General features: G+C 38.7%; 2 protein-coding genes across 2 annotated transcripts; one reads left to right on the top strand and one right to left on the bottom strand.

Annotated features, from left to right (window-relative positions):
- Positions 1–4,009: 4,009 nt before the first annotated feature.
- On the top strand, positions 4,010–9,733 carry LOC103708821 (uncharacterized). Its single transcript, XM_008793917.5, has 10 exons — positions 4,010–4,268; positions 4,624–4,654; positions 4,755–4,903; positions 5,918–6,009; positions 6,120–6,127; positions 6,231–6,302; positions 6,411–6,578; positions 7,216–7,311; positions 8,438–8,560; positions 9,026–9,733. Exons 1-10 carry the CDS (start codon positions 4,249–4,251, stop codon positions 9,122–9,124), a joined length of 858 nt encoding a protein of 285 aa, XP_008792139.4. The 5' UTR covers positions 4,010–4,248; the 3' UTR covers positions 9,125–9,733.
- Positions 9,734–11,045: 1,312 nt separating this feature from the next.
- LOC103708837 (tetraspanin-3-like) lies at positions 11,046–15,282 on the bottom strand. Its single transcript, XM_008793933.6, has 3 exons — positions 15,107–15,282; positions 13,595–14,972; positions 11,046–11,650 (listed from the first exon to the last, which is right to left on the bottom strand). The coding sequence occupies exons 2-3, from the start codon at positions 14,126–14,128 to the stop codon at positions 11,303–11,305; spliced, it is 882 nt and encodes a 293-aa protein (XP_008792155.1). The 5' UTR covers positions 14,129–14,972; positions 15,107–15,282; the 3' UTR covers positions 11,046–11,302.
- Positions 15,283–16,478: the final 1,196 nt, after the last annotated feature.

Raw genomic sequence — 16,478 nt, 5'->3', positions numbered from 1 at the left:
TTTGTTACACTACATCTAGCATGCAGGAACGTGGCAGGTCCATTTTTGTTTTTTTTTGGTACATGAACATGGCAGGTCCTTTTCTGCACATTATATAAAGAGTAGCAGCCAAATAAGATGGGCCCAAGTACTAATCAAGTACCCCACCCTGTCCTTGCTTTCTGACTTGGAGCAGCAAGAACATTAGATTGTTATCAAAGTTTTGGTGTTGATTTGATTGAAGTAAGAAATTTCTACATGAGAGCTTTCAACTTACCATGATTGACCAATGAAAGAAAGTAAAAATAGCGCAGCCATCCTAGTTTGATTGAAATATTGTTGTCAAAATGTGGCTTGACACTGAAGATATAAACTAGTGATAGAATGAAATAAAGTGCACTAATTCTAGAGATTTTAATTTCTAATCAAACAATGCGACATGTACTGCAATACGGCTGTGGGTTTTCTGACGATGGTGGGTGAAGATGGTCTTGATCATCTTTGCAGGAGTTAAAAAGAAGAGGATGAAAAAGATCTCTCTGCATCCACTACATTTGGTAGGTACTTGTAGGCCTAGGCCTCTTTCCATAGGTTCGTAAGTTGAAGCATCCAAGAACGACCTATTAAAAGTTTTTAAGTTCATTTGAGTCAACACCTGAATCTAGTTTAAAATCATGTTCAGCAGTAAATTTAAGGTGTTTTTTGAATGGTGGTCTCAAGACTTTATATAATTTATTAGGAAAGTGTACGGTACTTTGTTATAAGAAATTAATGGACCTGCAAGAAATGGTCCATATGATCATGCGCAGGATCACTATCTTGGTAATTAAACGATTTGAATTTGAATTTTGAGGAGAAAGGTAGATTGCCTCATCTTTTTTATTTGTTATTGTTCAAGTTTCGAATCATTCGCAAAAAAAAAAAAAACATCATATCTACTTTTGTTTTCCTTGTACAATTTTCTTCCCTTCATTTGTGAAATGTTTTTCTTTTCTTTAAACACTTAGCAGTTGACTGCCTTCTACTTACACTCCTTTGAGAATTGTGACCCATTAAAGATGCCACAAAAGATCATTGGTGCAACTACCAAGAGACCTCAAGATCGAGCTAACTAGAAGATCTTGATACACATGAAACATTGTGTATTGAAATTATGCAGCATACTCATGAATTTTTCCAAAACTAGCATCACTAGTATATCTAATGATATACTCTTTAAATCTTGTATATGGCCTGTGCCAACCACATAGCTGAAAGATTATGGAAGGATCCAGATGGAGGCCATGTCTTTAAATGGCCTGTGTATTGATCCTTTTGTTCCAAGGCTGGTCGGTTATGCCAAAAAGTTGGTTTTGGCCCAAGATGGAGTCCATTAAGGGCTCATCCATATGCCATAGCAATCGATCGCTATTGAGAATGCAGAGGCCTAGTCCAGCCCATTCAACCGCACTCGTACCACAACTGTCAAACCGTGGATGAAGCCCAAGTCCAAGGTATTAAAACTCTGGCCCGCTCGAACTCCACCATGTGTCCTATCGCGGAGCTCTGAAGGCAGTCGTCGATAAGGCCAAATTGGATCAAAGCTAGTGGGGAACCAACTATCAAAGAAAACCAATAAAAAATCCTCATAAGATGAAGAAATTATTGTCCACACTGCATGCACCATGTAGCTCCACACACCATCAATCATAGCCATTTATTTCTATGGCCCTTATTCATCAAGCGCGCATCTTAGTGCAACACCATAAAAAGAGCGGTTGTGATTGATGGCGTACATATCTATATGGTGCATGCAGTGTAGGAAATGATTTTTTAAACATGAGAAGCATTAGTGGGTCCTATAGTAGCAGAAACTACTTAGCATGAGAATGCCATTCGTCCTTTTTTTTTTTTCTCGGACGGGTGGGGGTGATACATCCACACAAATGTAATTTTGTTTTTAATTTGCTTAATTAGGTAGGAATTAAGAATGGCTGGTGTTGGGAAATTCTTAATTAGGAATTAAGAATGTATTATACTTATAAGTTACAGAAACTCAAAGGCGTCTTACCTCAAACAAGTTTGATTATCAAACCGAGAGACAATATTTTTTGTCTTGATCCGGTTGCAAGTAAGAGAGATGAAAAAGGTGTTTCTCTAAAGAGAGATCATGGAGTCAAAATACAGAAACAATCTCTCCATATACCAAGGTAAGATTATATACATTTAGCCGTTACTAAATCCTACAGCAATGTGAGGATCGTGTATTGAGCGATTACTTTTTTTTTTCACTACATCCGTAATATTCTATTATCAAATTATTTTACTCGACCTAGTTGGAGCTGTAGGGCTCTTGGAAATAAAATGCATTGATGACTGTTGAATGGTTCTAAAATATTAAAATAAAGCTGATGATCAACTGGCTGATAACCATGGAAGAAACATAGCATATGATTCAAGATATGCTACCTCCTACCTTTCGTATTGCCCAATTAAGGCGAAGAAACATCACGAGGGCCGAGTAAATTATGAATGGATGAAGGTATGATGTGGCTAGATGAAATATAATACACAAGAGGTGGGAGGTGGGCAAGAAACTTGCTGCTGGATATTCTTTTTACTATGTATCCGATTGAAACGAAATTCCCCTTTTGATCATCAATTATCTTCAAGACCAAATTTTATGGTCTTTCAAGCATCCTTTGCATTTTTCTCATCAATCAGGATGGGTCATCTACTTAGTTAATCAATTGGTCTTTATTTTGGTTAGTATTTAAAAAGCGGAAGCGCTTCATCTCACAATGTACTTTATTAAATCTAGAATAAATTTGGAAGAAACTGAAAAAATTATTTGATGATGTTTTTAGTAAAACAATGCAGCCGGTTAATGAGACTATGTAGAATATGTTCATCCTATAGCTTTTTTAAACATGTCTTATTTGAACTTGAGATATAGTGTGCCAATTTTACCTTCAATTTGTTGATGTGGAACCTCTTAAATATGCATGCTAAAATTTATTAAAATATTGATCTATCTATATGCAAAATATAGTATCTAGTAACTTTGATAGCCTAACTACTTAATTAACATAGTAAATATTGCAACTCCAATCAAACTACTCGGGCCCTGGTTCACTTGAACCAAAGATAGATCATAGCCAGAGAGCCTTTCATGATGACAAAATAGGCTGCCTTCTTGAAACAATTGGAATTCTCCTCATCCAAAAATCCCATACCTCGGATGAATTGAAAAAAAAAGACATGCTGGGATTCGGATCAACCACTCCGAAGTTAATTTTGGATTTTATAAATATACGCGTAACCCAACTTGTAATCTTATGATTTTGTTGATTGTACAAGCCGAATCCATGAATCCTATAAAATTTTCAACCCAATCATATAAATAAGCCGTTATATTACTTCCATGCTCATGTATACTTCACAAGATTGGGCGTTAAGGCAAGAGATTCCTTGCCACTAGGTACCGAGGTTCCCGGAACACCGTAATCCATTCGTTTAATAGCTACATATCATGGTTACTGCGAGTGTTTGAGAATAATGTAGCAACTTTTATAATGGTCACTATTTGCCCTTATAACGAAGAACAACTGTTAATAATGAAAAAGATAGCATTATTTGTCCAATTACTGTTACGAATATTTCAATTAAAATATTTTGTTCATGCGTACTGGCCTCTATCCTATGTCCTATAACTATTGACAGCAGCAACGTAACACTCAAATTAATGGTTTATTATCTAGGTTTTTACATATAACCAACTTTTTCGAACACGTTATAACAGCCATTAAATAAATATTAGAACGATCAATATTTTAACCCTCGGCTATAATCCGTGGAGAGGTTTTACGTGATAGAACACAAGACCTTCTTGAGAAGGGATCGCACATAGCATATCCCATCCGTATCTTGCCAAAATTCGATTCCATATTCCGTGATACAGCATCCAAGAGAGCACCGATACGCAACGGTTCTGATATAGATGAGGAAATATACTAACTTGAGGTCATTGCTTGTGCCACGGTAGACCATCATCAACAACTTCTCATACGTTATAGAATAGAAAAGCCTATTACTGCAATTGCGTGTGAATGAATGGCCCAAGAATTGTGGTGAAGTTCATGGAAATGAATGACATATTTACAAGATAACTTGCGTGTTCTCTTGGCAATCAAATAGGAGAGGAGTGGTTGAATCCCACCCCAAGGAGTTGGAGGAGGAAAAAAATTGGAAGAACCTTCGTCATCCCATTTGGCTCTCCAGCCTTTCGGAATGGTTCAGATCAAAGAGTTGTATCCTTTGATGACAAACTCATGTTGCACCAGGCACCAGCATTATTTGCATGCATCTTCTGTGATCATAGTGTTTGATAGATTTGCTTTCCATTGGCATGTTCTCTACATTACTCCAAGTTGTATACATTGCTCCACTCTCATCAATCTTCAAAGCTGGGTGAAAAGTCTCACTTCCTCCATTATTCCTCGAAAAAAGTTTTATGCAATGAACGGAAAAGAGATCAGAGTTGATGGTTTTTTAGTAAATGGAACTAATTAATCAAGAAGCACTGCAACAGATGGAGGAAAGCATTTCCAAAAAGCTGACCTTATGCATCACTTTTTGTTCACCTTGACCAGTCTTTCTTCTTAGCCGGATTGTGATGCCCATGTCACTGGAGGAGGTAGGAGGAAGCCAAGAAATTCCTACACTGATTGCATTCCTTTAGTTTTTTTTTTTCTGTTTCGATGCAAACTGATATACGTAATCTTCATTCGATGCAGTATGAGGTAGCTATGATGTATACCATAATGAAAATGGAGCAACTGAACACTACTAGCAAAGAAGGGGTGGAGATAGTGCAGAACATACCTTTCGAAGATGAATTGCTTGGAAAGGGCCAATATACATCAAAAATTTATCATCTACAGAGGTATTTTTCCAGTAGACCCTATTCAATCGTAGGCGTTCGTTGTGTTATTTCACCATCTAATTCATTCATTTGATGGGCAACTGAATCTGCTTTCTATTCTCCAAAAGCATGCTGGTAAGTTTTGCATCTTGCATGTCAGAAAAAAAAAAAGAATACCTGAACCAATGCAGAGGAAGTGGTGAATGCAAAAAAAAAGAAAGATTAATCATGATGACAGCCGATTCTGAATTTAATTAATCAAATAATCCAGTGCTCTACCTAGAAAAAATTTGTAGCTGTTTGCAGAATAAAAGCAAACTGATATACCAACCTCCATGTTGATGAAGAACCTGAAAAGGGTCGAGAAAAGAAGTGGCACAAGTTTCAGGATGAATGTTTACAAAAGAGGAGGCAGAGACAAAACGGGACATGGATGTCTGTAATCAAATAAAAAGAATAAAAGAAGGATGATTCTTGTTCTTGAAGACTTGCACAAAAAAAATGATGACAAAGTAGGATATGCGAAGCTGACCACAAATAGACCGGAAAAGACTGGGATTTTCGAAGTGAAATAAAAAGAACATTGAGAGAGAGCAAAGAAGACTTCATTTAAGCAGTTCAAAGAAAAAAGAGTGGCAGTTTTCAAATACTTGAATAGAGGCTGACGAAGTAAGATCTACAAAGTAGACTGCAACGTAGATGGGAGAAGAATATTCTATGCTATAATAATGCCCCTAAGATGGAAATGAACAATGAGAACAACTAAACAGACGATCGAAACGGGTTGTGCAATAAAATGAAAGAACAGGCTGCCAGATGAGCATTGAACTTATACTTAAACACAAACTTCTGAAAAAAACACTTGTATGATAGCAATCAAGCGCATCCAGTGAGTATTGCTAGCAAACATGAATCTTTCTACTGACCTAGTCTATCAAGCATATCCAAAAGATGAAAGCTGCCATGTTTCCTGTAGACAAATTTTATTGCTAATAAACAAATTTTAACTGCTTTTTTCTATGCATTCTTCTGCAGCAAAATCCCTGGTTGGCTGAAAACTGTTGCACCAACTAGTGCTCTTACTGTGCAAGAGGAATCCTGGAGTTCATATCCAAAAAGCAAAACAGGTTTAGCTGACTCATTTGTTAGTTTCAAGATGTATAGTATTAAACTTTTACAAGCTTGCACTGAACTGTCTACTCTTTTCTGCCATATATCTAACCATCCCGCAATCCAGCGATCAAGGTAATTATCTTACCTTTGCTGGTATAATACTAACATCACATGTTTTCATTGAAATCTCACCTTGCTTATCTAACTTTCTTCTCACCAATTTGGATGATAACAGTGCCCATTTTTTGCTCGGTGCTCTCTAACTATTGAAACTGTCAGTAAAGCTGACAATGGTTGTTCCGAAAATGTAAGAATATTACTTAGAATGAAAAAAATTACCAAACAGAACATCTGTATCTGTATTTCTGTAGTTCAATTGATTCAAATCAATCTAATTGTAAAGATAACAAATTAGGTGCATGGCTTGAGCAATGAGCTACTAGCTGCAAGAAAAGTGGAAGTTATTGATATAGCTTCAGTTTCAAGGGATTACTGGAGTAAGGCAATTGGTACTGCAAAGTTGGATTTGTCCACCTTCAAATCACAAAGAACAGGTCGAGGTCCACTTTTGAAAGGATGGGAGGTATACATTCTCTACAAGACAATCAAATTCTTGGTAGCATTCTCTGCAGCTTTTTTTTTCAGTAGCTTATTTCTTTTAGGGATTCAAGAAGAAAAGGGACTGCTGTAATATTCAGAATTATATTCAGAACTACAATTTAGAGCCCTTCTTTTCCCCTCCCTCTCTCTTCCACTACTCAATTTTGCTTTTTTTATGGATTAGGAATAGCGCATTTGGTCTAATGCAGTGAAGCTATATTTCAGGCAAAGAAAATAGTTATGATTTTTTTTATTCTTTTAAAAATACCTGATTACCTCTTGTTGTATTGTTTTATGTAAGTTGATTAGGCCATATTTACATATCATGAAGTTATGTTAAATCTTAAAATTCCTTATTTAAGGTACAAGTAGCTGCCATTTACTCACAAGTCATTTTCCTTAAATTATTCACATTGCAAAGGATTCCATTCCTTTATACTTTCTTCTAGATAAATGTTTTCGAAAAATTCATCAATACCCTGCTGGTTTTCCAAAAAAAAGAAATCACCAGTACCATGATACACAACGTTCATGTAGAAAGAAGAACAAGATCTTAAGTTGTATTGGTTGTTACAATTTATTCCATGTTATGTGATTCACATCCATTACACTGTTTGCAGGATACATGTCATCCAGTCATGACAGCTTACAAATTAGTGACCGTGGAAGCTCCCATCTGGGGTTTTGGCGGTCGTTTGGAAGAAGCTGTCCTTGCGGTATGTTTTAACTCACACCGCCTGATAGTATGCGTTACAATTAGCAGCAGCTATCATGTCCATCACCTAAAAATCATTAGCAGGCGATCATAATTTTTCTTATATAAAGAAAATGATCAGCTTTTGCTTGGAAGATTGTTATTCGGTAAGAGAAAATGCATCAAACTGTTTAAATCAAACCAAAGTTTTCTTTCAGTCCTTTTTAAGCATAAATGATCGATCAATGTTTATGATAAACTGTTTGCTATAAGGACAAAGGTTAATGAAGTCCAGGCAACACATACTCTGATTATCAATACCATATTCAGTTTTAAAATCTAGGTGTTCAAGCGTCAAGCTTTACCAATACCAATTCAAAAGCATCAAGCTTTAATAGGTATGAAGGTATCCCCAGCAGAGTGGGTAAAAAAGCCCCAAATTGGAAAAACTATTCAAGAGCAGAAACTCCAGTTACTGTTCATTTTTGATATGCATGATACCAACCTATACTATTGGTGGTTTACAAAACCAAACTGCATGTCATAACACTAGAATCTAGATTCTAGTGTTAAACTAGGTTTCAAACTTTGCGACCATTTCCATACCTCAGAGTACTGTATCTGAGCAGCTTTCTGCTGGGGTAAACTTATTTGCTTGCTTTGTGTTCTTTTAACAAAGTAACATTTATGTGTATTGCCAACAATTTCTTAAGGTCACTATGAGGGTCCATACAGGCGTGTATTTAGTCCCACATCGGCTATGCACTAGGTAGATATTGGGTACTTATACAGGGCCAAGGAACCTAAAAAATAATCTTCACCTAGCTTTTTTGGATGAGGTTCTGAGTTGTGACAGTCAGACATCCAGTTGAAAGATCATATTGTATAAGCCCTGGACCAATTAGTATTGCATAGTGATGAGATGTTGAAGTGACTTTGCAATGCATCATTCATGAAACATTGATAGGATTAGAAAATGAAATTGTGGTAGTCATAAGACATTCTATATCTGAGAATGATTGGCATGGCAGATGACCAAGGCATAATTGTTGAGATGTTGAATTAAGCAACTTTGTGCTTTCAATTGGGCAGTCCACAGCATCACACTTTTTGGTTTTCAGAAAATGACTTTGCCTGTTTTTGCACAGGCTGAAAGGGCTCTGTTTTGGGGATGCCATAAGCTCTGTTTTGCTTGGATTGATGAGTGGTTTGGGATGACTATGGACCAAGTGTGTGAGCTGGAAAGGGAAAATGATTTATTACTCAATAAGGTAAGTTATTTATAACTCACATGATATTGTTTATGAATAATTTATCCTCTCTAATAACCAGCATTATGAAAGATGTGTGCAATTTAAATCATAGAAGCTTTCAGTATCTCCAATCATGGATTTCTTGCTTAACATATAAAGTTAAGACTGATAACAAAAGGCTCTTTTATGACTTAACCGAAATCCTCAAGTTTTAGCAAGTTTTCCATCTGTTTATTTATTAAGGTAATGCAATTGGTTGTTATTTACCTCACTGCTTCATAAATCCATAGTCACTTAAATGCCAACTTACTAGAAGTAGGTCATAGATGGCTCATACTGTATACCATATCAATACCAAGATGGGAGACACTTAGATAGCAAGGCTTCTCATTATCTGTTCCTAAAGAGCTGGACCTCATAACTTTCACAACTAATGACTCTACACAGTAACACCACTACTTTCTTTTTTTCTTGTTAAATCAGAGGCTCCAGAAATCATATTTGGTGTCCGGGAAGCGAGATGACAAAAGGAAGAGTCTGCATGGCAGCAAGAAGATCATCGAACATCCAATCAAGTTGTAGATAATGATCATTGGATGCAACTTTTGTTAGATAAGCATTCCACCTATGCATCACAAAGATGAGAGAGTGCGCTGCATGTTTATTGGGATGCACTGCACGCTTGCTGGGCTGGGGTCAAAGAAACTTAATCAATACATCTGATTCAAGCAGTAATTATATGCAAAATATTTCCAATTTGCAATTGTTTCCTCGCTCTCACCGGTCCCTCACGACAAATGTAAGAAATTTGTTGTAAAAAGAAATCTATTTCCATAGATAGATGATAGAATTTGATTTCTCCGAGCATATTTTTGAAATCATGGACAATCACATGACTTTGAATTCATTTTTTTATTAAAGCATAACTTCAAGCACCTGATATGCATGGCGAGGAGCCACTGCAACATTAGACATTTTAAGTTTAAGAACATTCTGAGAGATTTGTTAAATGGAACACGCGACAGAAACTGAAACTGCTTGTATCCATTAATAAAATTCGAGAACAAAAATAACCAGCTTCTAAGCACCAAACTCAGTTCAAAGCAACAGCAGATATTTCCAGACTTGAGAAACAACCAGATATAGAAAAAGGAAAACAGAAGCAAGATTGGCTACAAGAATCATATCAAACACATCTTACAGCAGATCTCACCATCAGCCGCCATCGAGCCGATGAAGGAAACCGGACTCCATGAAACGAGGAAGTTCTGTCGCATCTAATATCGTATTAGGTGTCGGAACGGTAGTTGGGCCGTTAGCGTCGCCGCGCGCGGGCTCCGGCGCGACCTACGACTTGGGCCTCCACGAGTCAGCTGGGCTGCGCCCGGAAAACGCGAAATAAAATTAAGGCAAGCAGTATTTTATGAGCATAAACTTGTGGTGCGACGCCACCCAAGATTTATTCCGAAATTTTCCTGTCCATTTCAAAGGGATCGGGTTGTATCTTTGGTGTTCTTTCGTCAAACAGCTGGTGCCAGAATGGAAGAAAAAAGTTAAAAGTATTCTTAAGAACTGTGCAATACATGACCCAAACATCATAAAAGAAGAGCAATCATTTTTTCGAGCGAAAGAGACAACTCGAACCCATTTCCAAAACAACCAAAAGGCTATGCGTAAGAATAATTATCCCATCAAAAGACAGAAGAAAAGTCTGTGCATTGCATCCCTGAACAAAAGGATAGAATTCCTGTCACTTTCTCACAGCACCTATTTTATTTAAAGGTTACAGGGACAAGGATTAGACAACAACTCTATGGGAAAGTATCTACCATGCTTAACAGCTTTTTAGTAACTAAAACATATGAACATATTCACTGGAGTTACATGAAATCAGAATGACATCAACTTCATTTATGATAACTTAAACTATGCTTAAGTATAATTCTGGTATAAGCTCTTAAGATGCTTCTTCAAAGACACTTACATGTGAGTTTGAACAAATGAAAGAGAGAGAGAAAAAAAAACCAGCACAGTAATTAGATGTGCAACTTCTATAGACCAAGAAAAATGCATGATCGAGACACCTGAAGCACCTACCACACCACAGTTTTGTTTGTAACAATTCAGTCATCCTCCATACTCAATATTTCAATTTAGCACCAGCAGTCAACATGATCGCGAAGGAGATAAGGAGATCATATCTACATCAGATATAGAGGACCATGCTCTAAAATATCATGATTTGAACATAAATGCTGCTCCACAGAACAGGAATAGAGACCAGAAGGATGAGCTTTCCTTTTCCACGGGCACGAGGATCTACAGAAAATCCTTCTTTCAGTTTGTAAATCCTTCAACCAATACGATTTAACCAAGAAAATCTTACACCAAAAATAAAACATGCGGTTAACATGGTTAAAGCTCAACACAAGCAAAACTCATTCCAATTTCTGCATAATATGTGAAAAAAAAGGCTAAAATAAAACTTCTAGGAGACTAGGGATGCAATAACTGCTTTTTTTTTCAGTAGATAGCTTGTACTGTACTGAAACAGGATGGACCGAAACAAAACTACAAGGATAAAACAAGCATACAGAAATTTGACACAAGCCTCCTGCTCTTCCTCAGGTCTGTCAAAAGACCAAGAAGCAATTGCTGTTGAAATAAAAAGGATACAAGTGACGATCATATACCCAACCTTCTAATCCATCCAAGTGTCCAATACCTTCTTTTTTACATAACACTATCTTGCAGGCCTGTTTAAAACTGGATCCTGCTAGGCCTTGCTTTAGTCATCCTGTTCTCTCCGAATGGCTCATCGTTATCTATCCTCTTGCTGTTCCTGAATGCAGCGCATCCAAGGACGTATACGATCACAAGAACGATCAGCACCACAATGTTGATCACGGAGACCTTCCTCCAGCTGTGCCTGATGCTCGCAAGAACCCCAGCCTTGCAGGAGTCACACTGGTAGCATAGCTGCCGCTGGTCGTTGTTCCACTGGTTGCAGTCAGTGTCGGGCACCGCGATCCCTCCTCCTCCAGGAGTCCAATACGTCTCATTAACATAAGTGAAGCCACATGATGTGGGCGGCTTGCAGCACCCAGACTGCATCATCAAGCATCAGAAACCACCAAGTTAATAGTCTTGGCCATATCATTAACTTTAAGCATTTACACTGGGGAAACTCTAAACAATCCATTGCTGTTTGTCCAAAATCAAGAACAAAATTTTCAGTCATTGTCACCGACTTGGTTGTTTCTTTTTTTCATATAATGAAGCTTTTACTCATATTAGAACAGGGAAGATTTATTGAAATGGCATCACATCATGCAAGGTTTGTCTCTTGTATGAGTGAAAGACGTTTGAGTCATTATTTTCTAGACTATTCCATTTCTCAAACTAGGACCAATCATGCATTGATCCAAAAATACTGGCTCCATATAGATGGTATATGATTTCCTGGCCAAGAGCAAGGTTAAGAACTATTAACCAGAATTACCTTTCTAGAGTTTCATCTCTTGTTAAAACAAAAAAAAAAAAAACAAACAAACAAAATCTCCTCTCGAACTAAAAGTGGTCTTGATTCTTTTCGAGTTAGTTCCATGGCATTAAAGAGCCTAACAGAATCCTTAGCAACTATGGTGTGAGGGGAAGGAGATGCAGAGAGGATTAGAACACAGGAATGGCCCCCCATTACAAAAGAACATGAGTCGCTGGGCTTGTCTAATTAGCCATCAAGACCAATGGCATGAGTCGATACCATGGGGCTCTCTTTTATTGGTTGGAAGCTGCCACCCCAATCTTTAATGGTGGTGGGGCCCCTCCATTGATGGGACATAAAAAGACGTCATTCCTCAATCATGCAGCAACGGTGGTCTTACTTTAAGGGGAGAAAGGACCGTTCCTTAGTCGCTCTGTCATACGGTGAGCTCCATTGCACTTTCATTCTTTTTGAGAAAAGAATCAGGCTAGAGCCCAATTCAAAGCTCTGGTGGCCTTTGAGTACCTTTTCTTATTTACAAAGATCTCTAACATCATCACAAGGTAGAAAAGGCTGGACTTTGTTTGCTTTTATTATTTTCTTTCCCTCCATAACCATGTTCCAGATTCCAATCAATACACAAAGTAGGTGGGATGGAGAGCTTGTTGTCGATGTCCATAATTGTTGAACTGATCTTCTTTACTTTATTTAGGGAGCATCTTCCTAATGTCTGGCATGAAAAAGGGAGTTTGAATCCAAACCAATATATACAGTAATCCTAAGCTATTGACCTTCTAATTTTAAAAGTCTTAATTAGTAACAAAAAGACTTGCATGCTAGGCTATACCTTTCTTAACCTCAGACCTGCAAAGAAATCTTTTCTAAAGAGAACAAAAACAAAAAAGAGTTTTATCAGGTAAAAGGCGTGAGAGGGAAAAAAATCAGTAAGTCCAATTCAATATATTCTTTCTGAGGGCAGGCCTGAGGGGTAAAAGGCTCTCATGTACATACTTCTCTCACATATTCAAAAAATTGGGCGGCTAAGCCTCTTCTTCTTCTTCCAAAAAAAAAAAGTAAGTCCAAGAAAATCATAGGTGTTCTTTGGTTACTCCCCATGCTTGGTGTGGAAACAAATTAAAACAGGAGATACTAGCAGAGTCCAATTATAAAATAAAAACGGATGGAGAGAGGAAGAGAGAAAGAAAGCATAGAAAATAAAAAAACAATCATGTACTACTATGCAGTATCGCTGTGTATATGGCTCCATATAGATTCCGGTTATTAATTAAATCATAAATAATCAAAAGAAGAATAGAGAAAACCATGATCCAATCCTCACGGAACCAATCAATAGGGGAATCACCATCAAATCATGAATTAAAGAACACCCATCACCCAAAAATCCCACCTTTGATATCCCCTGCTTCTAAAAAGCCAACTTTCTTTACTCGAAGAGGATAAAAATCCAATCTTTCTCGCTCAAAAGAAATAAAAAACCAATCTTTATCCTAAACAATGAACAAACAGAGCAGAAGAACAGGGGATCGAATGGACAAACAAGGGCTCACCTCGATGGGGGAGAGATTGCGCCGGTAGAACATGTCGGCGGACTCCGGCATCTGCATGCCGGTGGTCGGGTCACGGACATAGTGGGCCATCCCCTTGCAGGCGCCGGCGTCGCGAAGGCAGGCGCTGATCTTGGGCCAGTAGCCAGGGTCGGAGACGCGGTCCTTAAGCCACCCAGAGTAGTCGTTGAGCTGGTACTCGAGGAAGCCGCGGTTCATGATGACCTCTCCGTGGCCGCGGTCGGTGACGGAGAAGGCGAAGATGATGAACCCCACGAGGGCGACGATGACGAAGAACATGACGAAGAGGTAGAGGCGGAGAAGCCAGGAGATGCGGTAGCAGGCGCCGGCGAAGCCCATGAGCGAGATCACCATGATGGTCACCCCTATGATGATGATAGGCCACTGGAGGAAGCGGATGCAGTCCGTGTTGTTGGCCCTGGCGCCCAGCCATATCCCTCCTGCCAGTATCGGAATCGACCCCAGAAACGTTATAAAGTTCACCACTCCTATGAGCCCCGTGCTCCCCCTCAACATCTCGACTGATACAACTAGTACCAACCAATGAGTCTCTCTTTTCGGCTCTCTCTTCTCTCTTCTATCCGGTTTTCCTCTGTTTTTTGATATGGGATGCAGAGGAGGATATCAAATGAAGGAATGCGAGCGTGGCGGAAATCTATCAGGAGCGAGGCCGGTGCGGTGGTGGGGCCGAAGAGATGATGGGCAAATAAATATCAGCAGGCGAGGATGGCGTGTGGTTCGGATGGGGTTGGGGGGGTGGTGCCTTTTCTCTGTGGTGTTTTTGGAACTTGCCCGGCTAATGAGTCCTGTCTTTCCGGGTTTCCTTTGAAAGGGAAAGGGGCGGTTCTGGGATGAGTCTGTGAGTCAATCTTCTGTAGTAAACTAGACTCTGATAATGCTTCAAGTTTGGACACTCAAAAAAAACTAAAAAATAAGCTTCTTTTTCTTCACTTTGATACATCCTTCATCCATAAGAGACTCTCGTGTATCGTATTTCTGACTGACTAGAGAGAAATCTTGGTCTTCTTTTAATACTAACTAATAGGTGTTTTGGTTTGGTAGAGAAGTTTCTTGCAAGCTTCAATCAGATGCAGCCGGATGCATTGGACCTGTTTCTTTATTGCAGTCGACATCAGATTTTTTGATGGTGTTTTGACCGTGTCAGACCATGAGGCAAAGTAGCTTTCCGGTCGGAACAGCAGAGCATCCAACGACCAGTGAAGGGATGGGAGATGCAGCAGGCAACGAGGATACTGCAATAGCCTCCGTACTTATTAGCATCTTCTTTCTAGGCTTGTTCTCGCATTATTTTATTTATTTTTTTTGAACTTGTAGCTTGGGGACAGGCTCATGGGAATACCTGCAAATGTACAGAATTAAGCAAATAAAGCAGGCATATTGAAGCAAACACCATATTTAACAAGAATTTTAAGGTTCAAGATAACCACATCCATCAAAAGTCTCTACGAGAAATCACAGCTCAGAAAAACTCACTCATTTTATTATTTAAGTCTGCTTTGGAAAGAATGCAAGACAAGATAAAGGTCTCGTAAGTTGTAAACATTTGGCATGACATGTACAAAAACAAATCAAACGCATGATCCCCGCTCTCTCTTTCTTTTTCATACTCGTCCTTGGATTACTTGTGCTCTCCAACCTTTTTCTTCGGTCTTCCATAACCTGGCTATGAAGTGCGAAATATGCCAAGTTTGTGACTTGGAAGGGTACTGCGAGGAAACTCAAACAACCCCGAAAAAAAAGGGCTAAAGGTAGCGTAAGAGCCGGATAAAGGTGGCGTGGAGGGGCCATATCAATGTCGTTTCCCCTGGCGCAAGTAGCGGAATGAACATTTGCCATTAGCCGGACATGCGACAAAGCTCGTGGATGGCATTGCATAGATGATGTATTAAATTAATGTGAAGTTGTTGGATGCTCGAGCAGGTGGCATATCTTACGCATCACAATTTCATCCAATCATAGTCAGCCACAACCTAAACTTTATCATCTAAAAGAATATAAAGTGCATTAAATTATTGATTTCTTAGAAAAAAAGGACATATATTTTGCACATATATGGACTAGGGCATGATAGGCATTTAACTTCGAATGCAAAATCTATGTTAAGCTCTTTCCTTTTACAATTTTGACATTTTGTTGCACCTAAAATGGATACACATGCCCTCTTCTTTTTTCTCCTCCAATCTTGTTTTGATAACGCAACAAATGTTAACATATAAGTCATCCTTTACATCCAATCCTCTATATCATACCTTCTCCCTATTTATTTAATTTAGCACTAAATTTTACATCTAATCATTAATTTTTCGATGCATAGGTTGTTATTTGTTAAAGCCAGGATTCTCGATTGAATAGAGTGAGAACCAAGAGCTACATGGAGGCTGCCCAACAATAACCCGCTATATAACTACGTTCTAGGAATTACTTCCATTAGGGTAATCTTAGAGAATTTGCAACTAGATTCACTGTATAACGTGGTGATCTCATCATCTCTACCCACATCATCCATGATCCTGAGACGACCACCTCATACCAAACGCCCCCATAGAGTTATAACCCTAGAATAGTTAATAGATATTCTATTTCGATCCAGTAAGAGGTATCATGTTCTTATCCGGTGCATGACGTGATGAACAGCCAAATGATCGTCTCACTCCATTGGCATCACCTTGCAACCGTCCTCGCAGCAAGTGCACGGGCGAGACCGATTCTTCCAAAATCTAAACCTGCTGTCACGGCCACACACGAGTCTTTCTTGGTGCGTGCGAATCCACCCAGGCACGGCCAACACGCGAATCACGCTTTGTCCCCATCTGGGCGGCCCTCTGTCCTCATAAAGCGAAGGCCT

Source organism: Phoenix dactylifera, chromosome 8 (assembly GCF_051530095.1).
Source record: "Phoenix dactylifera cultivar Ajwa chromosome 8, Ajwa_hap1_PhDact_Kaust_v1.1, whole genome shotgun sequence".
Taxonomy (NCBI): Eukaryota; Viridiplantae; Streptophyta; class Magnoliopsida; order Arecales; family Arecaceae; genus Phoenix; species Phoenix dactylifera.
This window is presented reverse-complemented; position numbering and strand designations above follow the sequence as displayed.